General features: G+C 47.2%; 1 protein-coding gene across 3 annotated transcripts in view; it reads left to right on the top strand.

The window, feature by feature from the left end:
- The window catches only part of fgf13a (fibroblast growth factor 13a), a gene marked incomplete at both ends in the record, with an annotated part of 119006 nt that overhangs the window by 89275 nt on the left and 14745 nt on the right, over positions 1-14986 (top strand). For 2 of the 3 annotated variants that reach the window (XM_080526429.1, XM_080526430.1), the window contains 2 exons: positions 3874-3984; positions 11489-11592. In XM_080526429.1, the coding sequence (XP_080382555.1) occupies positions 3874-3984; positions 11489-11592 (215 nt within the window). Of the gene's footprint in view, positions 1-918; positions 1115-3873; positions 3985-11488; positions 11593-14986 lie in introns of those variants that run through there. The other variant, XM_080526431.1, reaches the window with a different exon arrangement.

Here is a 14986-nt window from a genome sequence, read left to right as displayed (position 1 = left end):
GTTCCCCGCGCTGGTTCTGCGCCTTGGTGGGATGTCTCCCTCGGAGCGCAGCAGTGTAGCTGAGACTGTGCTTAGCGCCGGGGTTGGATACTGTATTTACTACTATTTACAAATGAAGCCCTTTATTTTATTACCGTATTATGTCGCCTCGCATAAACAAGGAATGAAAAAACGAATGGATTCTCCTTAGCGATTCGCTCTCTTCCTCGCCGTTGCTTTCCCCAAACCGCGCGGTTTTAGTTTTTGCGCAACGCTTTGCTTGTGACGAGGAAGATGAATCAATCATCATAACAGGGGAAAAAAGCAGCATTGGGAATGTTCTTTTCTGCTTCCACTAACAGGTGTTTTTTCCTGTCTGCGCATTAAGCGCCTTTGATGACCACCTGCCCTCTGTGCGACTCCTCGTGTGCACGGTCTTTGATTTGGTGGGATGGTGCAAAACGGCTTAGGGGGACAGTTCTGTGCGTATTAGTTCTGATGCGGCTGTGGCAATGACACAGTTTGCAGGACCGATATCTCGCGCTGTGGTGAAACTCGGTGTGCCGCACGAGAGAGGAACATGTGTCTCGTCATATTTTTGAGGATCACTTTTCTCCGGAGATAAAAATACACCGATATAACCGAGCTACGCCCAGCAAGCAAAGCAAACCATCAGAAACATTTGCAACTTGCAGAACATCTGACTGCCATTGCGGTATTGGAGACTCTGTACCTTTTACTCCTTGACTGTTATTTTATATAAGCAGATTTAGATATATCTGACTAATTGCGCTTTTCTATTGACAACTAATTAGATTATTTTTGACCAGTGCTCATTAACGATTTTCAATTAGAAATACTCGGGTCGGGAGGAAGAGAGAGAGAGGGCGAGGATTTGTCTTCATAGTCTCTTAAGTTTTCCACCAGAACACCGTCAAACTGGCCATGGCTGCAGCGATAGCCAGCTCCCTTATTCGGCAGAAAAGGCAAGCGAGGGAGCGGGAGAAGTCCAATGCGTGCCGCTGTGTTAGCAGCCCCAGTAAGACCCCGGGGAAACCCGAGAAACCCAGCAAGCTGAGTGTGTTCTCTCGGGTCAAACTCTTCGGCTCCAAGAAGAGGAAACGAAGGCGACCAGGTCTGATGCACTTCCATGAGACCATGGAAAATCACAATCCATTTGTTTTGTTTTAGTGTATTTTGTTTTATTATCATCATCATCATCATCATCATCATCATCATCATGATAATAATGCATTTTGCATAGCTCTTTTCTCTGTACCCAAAGACACTTCATCATCATCATCATCTTCACTTTCACAAACTCTAGTCTGTTTATCAAAGATTAGGGCACTGGACAACTAACGGTGTAGGATACAGGATCTTTTATTTTTTATATTTGTTTACTACATATTATGTTACTACATGTTGTAGTGTATGATCTATTTGATTTAGAGTCCTCTCAAAGTCAGTGAGAAACCAAGGGAATCCCCATATGGATATGTACTGCATTTGAGTTTATCCACAAAGAGAGTGACCCATGACATCTCAGCCTGTACTTAACTACCTATGGGACATATTATATGTGTGCTTCATCCTTCAATGTCTGTTCATCCGGTCCAATGTGGAACAGAGGGACAATGGAAAGCCAGCTAATCAGGTTTAGTGCCTATAACAAAAGCCCTATATATGGCCCTACCTGGGTTTGTGAGTAACAATAGTTACTGCAGTCTTCTTTAAATATCATCACTACCTATAATAGACCAGTCTATTGTCCACAAAGAAGCCGTGACAAAGTACAAAGTAATCCGTGAAGATGTATTACATTGTAGGATCAGAATGGGTCGCACACTGCACAGTGGTGATATGGCATTATGCGTATTCTTTTCAATATCACAATGTATAGAAAGTTATTATGGTAAGTTACACTCTCCCAAAACATGTAGGTATAAAGTATGTTTGCCGAGATATTATCGTTGTTGTCACAGATTCTTATTTCTATTTCTCAACCCAACTGTTACAGTAACTATGTGAACCGCCCAGCACAACTGATAAGAGTCCAGAGTCCCTGAGTGGGGCCGTGTTATTTCTCAGAGGTGCTGTTAACAGTTAGAGAAGAGCTTAGCCCCCCACTGCAGCTCACCCCCGGCCACCCCCCTGGGCAAAGAGAGCCTGGACCGACTTCAGACCCCTCTCCCCCTGCTTCTGACTGACCATTGGCTCCTGGCATTCGCTGTCCTAGATCCCAGCGTCCTCTGTCTGTTTCCCATTGATGTTTACAAAGCTTGTTGAGCCGGTTGGCAGGTTAACGAGTTCCGCTGAGACTCGCAGGGCATGACTCAGCCCCTGCTCCTTTCTCTCCTAAATTAGCAGATTCTTCTTTCATCAACTTCCCACGGTTGTTTCGGAAGCGCATTATGCAGGTAGAGGTTCTGGAAGCATTCACTGGAATGGGGACGAGGGGGGGTGCATTGTGTCATTGTGAGGTAAAACTTTGAAGGTTTTGATTTGAGCTGTGGGTTTGAAATGTGTAAGCTTTAGTGTGTACACTGTAAACAAGTGGTGCTAATAAAATAGCCCAGGTATGTGTAGTGTACTGTACTGGCTAGACAACCTTTCATAGGGTATACATGGCAGTGAGTGGTGAGACAGATGAAAGGCAGGATGAAAGGTGTGGTAAACCACAGTAAAGGACACTCCTCTGGAGATGGTGACACAGGACAGGGCAACATTTGGGGAACATAAGTTCCACACACTTGCTTAGTCAAATGTATCGAGTGTAAGTCGCTTTGGAATAAGGCGTCTGCTAAATGCCAAAAATGTAAATGTAAATGTAACATAACACTCTGACACTGAGAGAACGTTCCCTGAAATATATAAACAAGATGTCCCCCAACCGAATACCTTTTTGATCCAGAGTTTAAATGTATATTTTTGATATTTGTACTGTAATGAAAATAGACCTAACTAGTAGCATTAATAGCAGTAGTAGGAACTTGATGGATGGAATTGGATTTGTTTTCTTGACCATACATGGGCATCCATTTCACCATAGAAGGTAAAAAAAAAAAAAAATTTGCTCTGGCATTTTGCTCTGGCACCCAATCACAATACAGACAGTTGACATTTAAAAGAAAAAAAAAGAAGAAAAAGTCAAAGCAGCTTTTATCCTAGATAAATATTTTTCTTCCGCTCTTGAGCACATTATTTCCCTTTTTAATCCTCTATGGAGCTGCAGGGGCCCTTTGCAATACACCCCGTCGGTGTTTGTAGTCTCTGTGGTGGTCCTGTTCCAGTGTGGAGGGACGGATCTGAACCTGCTTACCAGCTTCCTAATCTCCATGGCCTTGGTCCTCCTTATGCACCTCAGCTGGGATGGGTTTCCTCTGGACTATGGCGGAGCGTTGAGGGCCTGGCTAACAATGGGCTCCATGCAGGGTCCATTGGGAATGGAACTGGTTAGTTAGACCAGAGTCTCGTACAGTATGCCACTATGCTCTATCGGCTCTCCTGTCGTACGACTCTAAATGATGATAAAGTGGTCCGCAGGATTCCTGTCAGGATAACACATTTTCCCATTTGTATATGTCATCAAGGGATAATTATGTCTGAACAGCCTTCTTTGGGTGCTGCTGAACACCGCTGGTGAATAAGGCCAGCTGGACCATAGCCCTGTCTCATATATTATGCCATAAACTTTTGGCTGACGCTTTTATCCAAAGCGACTTCCAGTGCAGTGAGTGCATTCATTTTTCAGTATACATTGTCCCGGAGGGGAATCGTACCCACAATCTAAGCCTTGTTAGTGCCACGCTCTACCAACTGAGAGGACCACAGTCTCCTGTCTCACCCCCCCTTCCTCCCTCTCCCCCCCCCCTCCCCTCTGTCCCTCCACAGAGCCCCAGCTGAAGGGGATCGTGACAAAGCTGTATAGTCGACAGGGGTTCCACCTGCAGCTGCAAGCAGATGGAACCATCGACGGGACGAAGGAGGAGGACAATGGCTACAGTAAGTCTGCCCGCCGCGACCTCTGACCTCTCCCCTATCCACTCTCTACTGACTCCAGACTTGACCTCTGACCTCTGACCTCTCCTATCCACTCTCTACTGACTCCAGACCTGTCGTTTGTCTTTGTAATTACTACAGTAAGTCCTGGAACCTAGAACATCTTTTACTAAGAAGACGATGAAGTAGAAGTAGTACAGAATACTTAATTGACCATTACACAGGTGAAACCGACATTTCTCACACACACACACACACACACACACACAATATTATAATAATATATACGATTTAGCTGACGCTTTTATCCAAAGCGACTTACATTGCAGTGAGTGAGTGCATATATTTCAGTAAATATGGTCAGCGGGGAATCGAACCCACAACCTAAGCGTTGTCAGCTCCATAGCAACTGAGGCACAGAGGGCCCACACACACATTCCCTACATAAACAGTGCCCTGCATAAGTAATGGACCAGTGAAGCATTGGTTCTTTTGGCTCTACAATCCAAATGTTTGGATTTTAATCAAACAATTACAATGAGGTTAAAGTAGCTTTTATTTCATGGTATTGGTGTACACAGTGGTTTCATCATTCAGAAATTGCAACACATTTTATGCATAGTGCCCCTATTTTAAGATAGTAAGTAAGTGCGTAAGTAACATTTTATTTATATAGCGCCTTTCGTACATGAAATGCAGCCCAAAGATACCCATAAGTGATGGGACAATTGGCTTGACAGGTGTTTTTGGTTAGTCAGGTGTGTTCCGTCAGATCATTTTGTGCAGGCATAAGGGAGCTGTCAAGGTCTAGTATTGATTCTAGACTTCGCTTTGGCGTTTGCTATCGGTGTCTGTGAGTCATTATTAGGCTGAAAAATCAGACGATTTTTTTTTTGCTGAAATATAGCCAAAACCTTAGGCATGTCAAAATCTGTAGTTTGGAACATCAAAATAAAAATAAAAAAGCACTAGTGAGCTAAGCAATCGCAAACAGGCTGCTAGGCCAAGGACGATTTCCACAGTGGATGACCAAAGAATGCTCACCAAAGAAAAAAATGTCCTCCAGATCAGGAACACTCTCCAGGAGGTAGGCGTGAAGGTGTCAGAGACTAACATCCACAGAATGTCACCAGCCAAACTACAGACGCTTCACTGCAAGGTGCAAACCTCTAGATATCCTCTAAAAGGATGGTCAGGTTACAATTTGCTAAAACGTGCCTAAAACCTCTACAGACGTCTGGAAAAAGGTCTTACGGAGACATACAGTGAGATTAATGATCATGTACCAGAATGATGGCAAGAGGAGTAAGTTGCAGTAAGTTTGGAGAAAAAACGATCTGCCCAAGATTTACAGCATAGTGAAATCATGCAAGCGTGCAAGTCTTTTATAGGGTATAAAATCAAATAGAACATCTTAAAAAATTGTACAGTTAACAGGAAAATATGGATATTTGTGATGATGGAGCATATCGCTAATGCTGATTAAAAATACTTTATGAGAAGTCACAACAGGTTAATTAAACATTTCTACTAGTGCTTGGACACTCCCAGGTTGAATTTGGCACCCCACTCTAGGCGTGCTGTGTGGTTAGATTATGATTGCCTTGCCAATCAGAAGTTCACTGCAAATGTCGGAATGGAGAACTATTTATATTTTTATGAAGTAAAAATGATCCTCACCCATGATCCTCACCCACTCATTGCCAGAGGCCTGCCCTGGGGGGGGGCCTAACTGTACACCAACACAGTTTAGAGAGAGCAGGACTTGTATTTGCCCAATTTAGCATACATAACACGCACGTTGTTAGTTAGTTGTTGCCGACATTCTTTCCCTCACTGCTCAAATTGCTACACACATTATATCCTGTCATGTTGACTGTTTTGGGTCATACAGCTCCTACTAGACCCAACGTTCCTCTATTAAACCATCCAGTAGATTTTCCAGACACCACTTGATTTCTGCGGCAACAAAAGAAAGCGGCCATGTGACGCCGCGGGACATTAGACTGGGTTTTATCAGGCTGATGGTATCAAGGCCTCTTCTGATTGGCTTCTCTAATCTCCTCCTAAGCCCACTTTAGTTTACAGCCAGGCCTTTCTAAATCCACACAGTATTGATAGTTCACTGTCATTACCATTAGTCCCACATTAGTTCTGGCTGCCAATTTTTCCAACTAAAGAAAAGATCGATACCTGGACAACAACAACAACACAACGATTCCACGTTCGGAAAACAAACGACACGAAACTAGCCAGCAGACAGACCGACGGGCGGACATCGGGCTTTGTACTGACAGTTCCAATTCCGGTGGTTTTTCTCAGGAGACTATTAGAGACACCCTCACCCCGCCCGGTCTGGTTACCTGGCAGGGGATACTGACAGACAGCTGCTGCCTCCTCTGGTTGGATAGGAGGGTCACTGCCTGGCTGGTGGGTGTCATTCCATGTCATTTTGACCTTTGTTCTGAGGCAGCTTGGACAGGCCTTGTTATGCCAGATCCCAGCCAGCCTCTTAAAGGTTCTCTCTCTAAGGACTCTGGGATATCACCTTGATGGGGAAAAGAGCGATCATTAAAAAAAAAAAAAAAACTGATTGATGGTGACAAGACAATGAGAGGACGTGCGATCGTCTCCTGCACGCAAGGTTGTGGCGGTGCGCCATGCGCCATTGTCTAACAAGCGCCTAACCGTCGTTCCCCATCTCTACTTCCTCCAAATATCTTTGGGTAAGTTAAAAAGTTGCTGTGACTTCCTGTCATGAGGTCGTATCCCAGAGTCTACCTTTAAAGATCTGTAAATGGTACTACACTTACTACGCCTTATTCCAAAGCACTTTTACAACGGCCTCTCATTCACCCGTTCACACACACATTCACACACCAATGGCGGCAAACTACCATGCAAGGCGCCGGCCCGCTCGCCAGGAGCAATTTGGGGTTCACCATCTTGCCCGAGGACATCTCGACACGGGGTCAGCCAGGGGGGATCGAACCGCCGGCCTTGAGATCATCAGACCCCGGCTCTACCTCCTGAACCACAGCCCGCCCCCAATACTGTGCTGCTGGTCCTGCCATGGCTGGAGTGTAGCCTAGCCACCGCCAGGCTAACCGCCTTAACTCACCATTTCTCCCCAGCGTCCGCCAGACTTCCTGGTGCCTGCGCATCTGATGGCGCTGCGTAGCCCCCCCCCCCCCCCCCCCTGCACTTTAATTTAATACCTGCCGCGTCACCCAGACGCTAAGCGGACGTGGCATTTCGCAAGGCTGTAAATTAGCGTGACTACATTCAATTAGTCCCCTTAACCAGGGCGACGCTTCTATCCCACAAATTAACTCCTCTGTTCTGTCTGAGTCTGCGTGTCTGTGGAAGCAATAAGACACTCTATAATTGTCTGATTTTATTATGTTGCCTTGTAGCGGCCCAGAGGGGGGGGGAGAGGGGGGAGAGAGGGGGCCCAGAGGGGGAGGGGGGGGGGGGGGAGAGGGGGGAGAGAGGGGGCCCAGAGGGGAGGGGGGGGGGGGGGGGGGGCAGAGGGGGGATAGAGATGCCTTAGAGAGGAGAGCCTGCTGTTCGGGAATCGGAATGAGAACACTCACTGGAGACACACACACACACACACACACACACACACACACACTCCCCAGCCTCTCCTCTCTCTCTCTGCTGCTGTACGGAGGGGAGCTGCAGATCCTTCCTTTTCCTTCGGGAGATAAGTTACATAACTCCTGGCCTGTTTTTTTTTCCCCGACCAAAAAGATTTCCATTTTGAAGACGGAATTAAAGAGCTCCTGGTATAAGAAGGGGAGAAAGAGTGAAGCTCTTTCGCACCGGTCCAAAAATAGCGTTGTTAGGCGCCGGGTGCTCTTGTCTCCATGGTGATGGTAGCGCAGTCCTCTTGGAGCTACTGGTGTCTTGTGATGGTGGGAGAGGACCTACTCAAATGTATGCACACACACACACACACACACACACAATTTTGTTTACTGACTGCAGAGCAATAATAATACATTTAAAAAGGATGCTTTCAGTATTTTAGAATTGCCATGGAAACATGTCTTTGTATTCATACATACCGTATAACGTTTCCAAATGAGGACTACTATTTCAAGACGTCCCTCAAACCTCTCCATCCGCTGCTCCTTACCGTCACGACGACTAGAGAAAGTGACAGACCCTAACGTTTCATAATAGCAGCCCATGAACACTGCCGCTCTATCGAGGGCAATATACCCCCTCAGCCAAGATTCACACTCATTGATCTGATTCGCGATAAACGAAGTCTTGAGGGTTGGGGGAAGATAATCTTGTCAGGGTGTACTGTAGACACTGTAGATGTTAATCTGCACTCGTGTGCCTCTGCGCGTGGAGCAGAGAAGCTCATGTTACTGGTTGTCCTCTGGTTAAGTCTGCGAGCTGCGGAGCGCTTTGTTCCACTCTAATCGTCTCCTATAGGAGAGGGTTTTCCGACATACTCTAACAGGAGAACAATAAACTGTAAACTGTCAAACTGTAGACATAATACGCTAAACATATTGCACATACCTACATACTGTATACCGATATGTAGTCAAAATATAAGTCTATTGAACGTAGACTACAGCAAATAAATCACCAAAAATAGCTAGGACTCATTGGAAAGACATTGATTGTATACTCAAGACAAGGATTATAGAGGAGAAATAAAGAAATATATATATTTTTAAATATATTTTCTTTATAAGACGGTAATCATTGGGTTACACCTCACCACCCATGTAGACATAATAGTAGGTTAAAAGTGAGTATTTCTTATAGGGTGTCAATTGAACACAGTTCCCCAACTTAGGTCAAGAACCGACCCCAAGTTTTATAAAAATCTAGCTGTTGAACCCCTTATGACACACCTTATTTTCTCCATCACACAGAGAGCAGGCTAGCAGTCATAACGAGACTCCCAGGCTCCTGTCACCAGACCCTGAGGACAGGTGGCTGAGTAAGTGGTTGACAGGGAGGTGGGGGTGTGGGGGTGGGATCGTGACCTTCCTCCAGCCTGCCCAGGTGCTCTCCGAGGTGCGAGGTGGAAGTAATAGAGTATCCACTCTCGAACATCCCTGTCTGCGAAAGGCTGGTAATCCCCCTGAAATGAAGTTTACTGCAGCTACCTGTGTGTGTGTGTGTGTGTGTGTGTGCTTGCGTGTGTGTGCTTGCGTGTTTCATGGCTATGGGTGTCGGCACACAGCGAAACCAGACAGAAATAGAAGGACGGTTGGAGAGAGAGAGAGAGAGAGGTTGGGAGGAATGGAAGGAAAGAGAGAGGGGGAGAGAGGTGTGTGTGTAAAAGTCAGCATACAGTATGTGTCTGAGGGGCATGTGTGCAACTGAGATCAGCTCAGGTGTGCTAGGGGGAGGCTGGAGGCTCTGGCAGATGAGGCAGGCAGGACCTTGACCTTGCATTAGTGGGGCGGGGGAGTGGGGGGGGGGGTGGAGGAGGAGTGCGGGGGATAGAGGAGGAGTGAATGCATATTTATGGGATATTTATGGGATCCCGCATTACCAGCCCTTACAGTGGGCAACCGTATCAAGAACTGTTGAACTCTATCCAGTGGGCATGAAATATTCATCCCCCCCATCCATTACTTCTCCGTCCTTGTTTTCAACAGAGGCCTAGGGAGGAGAGAGAAGGGGCTGCGAGGTCTTTCTGAGTCTATCCATCGCTAGTCCATCGTTGTGTGTGTTCTGTTCCTCCCTGCTGCCAGGGAGTAGATAGAGGGGAGCCTGGGGGGGGCGGGGGGAGACACAGTCTGGCTGTCGCTGGCTAGTGAAACCCTGGACCCCAGTGGAGGAGCGTTACAGAGCAGAGGACCGTCTCAGACACACAGCTCCATGCTGGGTCTGCCCTCCCTTCCCTGTCCTACCGTGCTGTTCCTCTCCCCCTGATCCTCTCCCCCAGGCACCCTGTCTACAACATATGGACAGGTGTGTGTGTGCTTGTGTGTGTGCGCGTGTGTCTGTGTGTGTGTGTGTGTGTGTATGTGTGTGTGTGTGTGTGCGTGTATGTGTGTGTGTGTGTGCGTGTGTATGTGTGCGTGTGTGTGTGCGTGCGTGTGTGTGTGTGTGTGCGTGCGCGCGTGCGTCTCTTTATCCCAGTAGTCCACAGTGACCTGCCCCGTGGGTGACAACACAGTATCCAGGCAGGGCCACTAAGCCACTTCCTTTGGTGTCGGCTTTTGCCTTCCCTACGCCGACACAGCTTTTAGAACGAGAAACCAACCACCAGCTTGTGTCTGCCTTTCTGTAGCGTGTGTGAGAGAGAGAGAGAGAGAGAGAGAGACAAATATTTACCCAAAAAAACCAGCATCGTTATATAACCACATTAAGGCTCATTCCCAATGTGACTCACACTATTTTACAACTCTGCCCCCCCCCCCCCAACAGTCTTCAGTGGCTGGCCGCCTCTCCCCCCCCCTCCCCCCTCCGCTGGCAAGGAGGGGACAGTGTGGCCAGCGGAGATTGCCAGGTTTCTGGCTAGCACAGTGACAGTAGGACAAAGGTGTAAGCAGCTTTGGCACGGAGGTTAGCGCTCTGGGCAGAGGAAAGGTCCCTGTTTAGCCCACTAAAGTGCCAACTCCATTCATGGAGACTGAGATATAGAGTGTGTAAGGATGTGGCTGAGAGCAGGGGGCACGAGTCTGAGCTGTTATGGGTTCTACTCAGTCCTATCCGGTTGTTAAGTCTGACGTCAAACGTGACGTTATGCAATTTCCGGGTCCAAACCAGAAATTCTCCGCACCAGAATACCAGTGTAGAATGACAGTTTAATCGTTTTTTAGACTCAGATCTATTCATACAACAAGGGACACAGCACTTTCCCGTTTTCCCCATATTGCCAGGGTATTTGAGCCTCGGAAAAGCGCTATATAAATATAATTTATTATTATTATTATTGCGGCATTTCGAAGACAGCGCCTCAGCCAACTTTGGACCCGGAAACACGTCACGACTTAACAACCCAGTGGGTACACTGTGATACAGGAAGGCTAGGGGTACGAGAACCTAACAACCAGCAGTTGTAGGTGTTTTTTTGTTTTTTTGCATTTTCATACTGATTCCATATACCTTGCATCTCTGTAAGGTATTTGAATTCATGACGCAACTCTATTTCATATATTGATATACGTGTGTCTCTCTGTCTCTCTCTCCTTCTCTCTCTCCTTCTCTCTCCTTCTCTCTCTCTCCTTATCTCTCTCTTCCTCCCTCTCCTCTCTCTCTTTCTCTCTCCTTCTCTCTCTCCTTCTCTCTGTCTTCCTCTCTCTCTTTCTCTCTCTCCTCCTCTCTCTCTTTCTCTCCTCTCTCTCCTTCTCTCTTCCTCTCTCTCTCTCTTCCTCTCTCTCCTTCTCTCTCCGTCTCTCTCCGTCTCTCTCCTCTCTCTCCTCTCTCTTCTTCTCTCTCTCCTTCTCTCTCTCTCCTCTCTCTCTCTCCTCTCTCTTCTTCTCTCTCTCCTCTCTCTCCTTCTCTCTCTCCTCCTCAGCCGTGTTCAACCTCATCCCAGTGGGGCTGCGCGTGGTGGCCATCCAGGGGGTCCAGACCAAGCTCTACCTGGCCATGAACAGCGAGGGTTACCTGTACACATCAGTAAGTCTCTCCAAACTTCTCTTTTTTGTGTGTGTGTGTGTGTGTGTGTGTGTGTGTGTGGGTGTGTGTTTGTCTGGCGCTCTGCCCTGTGCCTGAGTGTGTGATTCAGGGCTTGTTCGCCCTCTGCCGAGTAGAGGTAGCAGGAATCTCTCCAGCTGCTCTGAATGCATAGAGCACCTGTCTGAGAAAAAGCCACAATACACACACACACACACACACACACACACACACACACACACACACACACACACAGCTCCCTGGTAAAACACAGTTGCGCTGCTCCATGGTAAACCTGCAGCAGATGTTTCTTTCCTACTCTAAACTACCATCCGTCAGAAGCTACTTAGTACCTGTCTCTGCATCGCTGTTTCATGTGTCTTTACTGCGCTGTGGCACTTCCACATAACGAACACAGTGCATACATAATATAGTCACTTCTGCATCACCGTGCGCAGGGGTGGTGTCGAGCGTTGAGCTCCCACCATAACGGGCATGTTTTCAAACAGGTTGCCCCCCCAGTGCCATCTGTGTCACAGCCATGCCTGCTCACTCCAGGAGGCTAGAGAGTGGGTGTTTTAGCAGGGGGCCTGCCAACCTGATCTGTGGTGGCAGTGGGGGGATGACAGTGTGGTGCTTGTGTGTGTGTATACGTATGTGTGTGTGGGTGGGTGTTGTACGTGAGCACGTACATACAGTATATAGGTGTTTACACTGGCAGCGAGAGAGGCGGAAGAGAATACATGTGTGTGTGTGTGTGTGTGCATGTGTGTGCGTGCGTGTGTGCGTGTGCGTGTGTGTGTTTGGGGGCTCTGTTGTCCTGCACCCCCCCCCCCCCCCTCTCAGCGTTCCCACCTTCCAGGCCAGATGTGCGGAGAGAGAGACGGAATGCCACTGCTCTGGCAGAAGTCCGGGTTACTATGGTGACATGAGCAGCTGGAAGAAGCAGATGCAGTATGTGGGTTGAATGGAGCGGGCGATGCACTCTCTCCCTCGTTTTGCTTGCCTATAGGAGAGAGAGAGAGACACGCACAACCCTCCCTCCGATCGTCTTATACCACGTCTAAAGTACAATTTAAATAGAAGTGTGGGCCGCTGAGCCGATGCTATTTCCATCTCATTCCATTCTACTATAATACCTGCTGTCGTTGAGCTGGTGGCTGGAGTGCCGTATCTCTCTACCTACCCTCTGCCTCTCCCGGTCCCAGACATAAGAGCAATCTAAAACTGGCCCGGGTGCATTTCTGATATAATTCAATGGCATTAAAATGCTGAAGGATTTATAAACAGGAGTCGATTGAAATATCTTCCTGGCAGCTGGCGCCCTCATCTTTGATTAAATGGGCTAGTAGTTATGAATAATTCAGAGCCTGGCCAAAACCATTTTTCCCCCCGTTTCCCTGCCTCCCAAATGTCGCCCTCTCAATGTGTGCCAGGAGGAGTGTGTGACTGGAGTGACTGACAGGCTGCCCATGGACACACACACACACACACACACACACACACACACACACACACACACACACACAGTGTTGACAGACAGATGCTTGAGATGCTTGGTGCATGTCAGAGGTCTGAGTAGACCATTCTAAATGATAAAATGTTTCGAACAATAAAGTCAAACGCTTGGCTCAGGAGCATCTATATGGCCATCGTCTGATGAATCTGTGGTAGCCTGGCAACCTGTCGCAGCATGGAAACTCATGTATAATTACGAAGCTCAGAATGCTATATCCACGGGGACCACCATGCTGAGCACGCCTGAGGGATAAATAGAAAAATAATAAGAACGCAACCCCCCGCCCCCCCTCAACCACCCCAGTAGTTAACAACCCTCCCCAGCAGTCCTCACTTCGCTCTGAGTGATTTTAATGATACGAGGTTGGCAGTTGGTAATTAAAAGGTATTGCGCTGAGCTGCTGGTTTAATTTAATAAAGATGGATCCTGCTTGACTTCACAGGCATGTAGTGTAGTACTGGAGGCTGAGTAGGCTAGTGGCTTGTATCCTAGCGGCTTACCTTTGTGGTATATTTTTACACACACACATAGACCTGTGTATATGACCTGTAGATATCTGTCTTATTGCACACACATTCATAGACCTGTATAGCTGGAAAGGTTCTGCCTTTTTTCATTGTCCCCAAGATTCCTTGTCTAGCCTTGTAATACCATAGCATTGGGGGTATGAAATGTGTGAACGGAAGACAGCTCGCTCTCTTTCACCCTGCTAACCATCGACCAGAGCCCTCCCTATGACATCAGAGTAGGAGTGCTGTAAGCTGTATGTACCTAACCCTAACTCAGAAGCTTTACTCGTGATCTATTTCAACCAAATTCGAACGTAAATATCCTACACCTTCTATGTAGCTAGAGCTCTCGGAAATGCTATATTTACTAACTGTTATTTGTCTCACCTGTGTGTTCTAAGCAATGATTACCTGCTGTTACAACATAGGGCATTGGTGGTTAGTGCTGGTTTTCACCAAGTGCCTTACTGAACCACAAACGCTTGGCTTCGACTCTGCATTATCCCCCGGGCAAATAACATAGTTTCAGGCATTGTAAATTGGATGATAGTGGTGGTGGAGGGGGGGAGGCAATGTTTTCCATTTCAACTGAATTAGAGGGTGAATTGAATCGAATTTCCACCAGGGTGTCAATAACGCCTGTCTGGCACTGTCTGTGCTGCTATGGGAAACGGCTGCCTGGGAGACACACTCTGCAGCTAGCCAATGGCAGGCCAGCATGGCAGGGAGATTCCCAATCAATGGAGAATACGCAGTAGATGACGCAGGTTAGCCAGGGAGACTGGGAGCTGCACCGTCTCTGATGTTGCCTCCTCGGATCCCCTGTGTGTGTGTGTGTGTGTGTGTGTGTGTGTGTGTGTGTGTGTGTTTGTGTGGGTGTCGGTGTGGGTGTGTGCGTGTGTGTGTGTGTGTGTATGTCTGTGCTCGCATGTGTGCGCATGTGTACATGTTAGAGAGAGAGAGTGTTTGTGTTTTGTATTTGCAAGAGTCTTTTCTACCAGCTTAAAGCCCTAAGACTATTACAAACAATCAGCATTGTAAATGTGTTTTTTAAAAACTGATGTGTGTGCTTGTGTGTGCGTGGAGGTGTGTGCGTGTGTGTGGTGAGAGACACCTGCTGAGACTCCAGAGCATTGACTCCATTTTTGTTAAAGATTAGGATGTCAGCATCCCCTTAAAAACCCTTTCAGCTCAGTGTGTATTTTCAGTGAAACATCTTTACAGTTTTTCCTCTATCGCTTTACAGTTTTTCTCTACCACTTTAACACTAACATACTAACCTCAAACACAATGACCAAAACCTGAAGCTGGTGTATTTTATCTCACACCAATTCTTCACTATGACAAACACATTTCTTGCTCATCACTC

This window comes from Nansenia antarctica (assembly GCF_963989245.1).
Source record: "Nansenia antarctica genome assembly, chromosome: 3".
Taxonomy (NCBI): Eukaryota; Metazoa; Chordata; class Actinopteri; order Argentiniformes; family Microstomatidae; genus Nansenia; species Nansenia antarctica.
The sequence above is the reverse complement of the archived record's forward strand: the minus strand, read 5'-3'. Positions and strand labels throughout refer to the sequence as shown.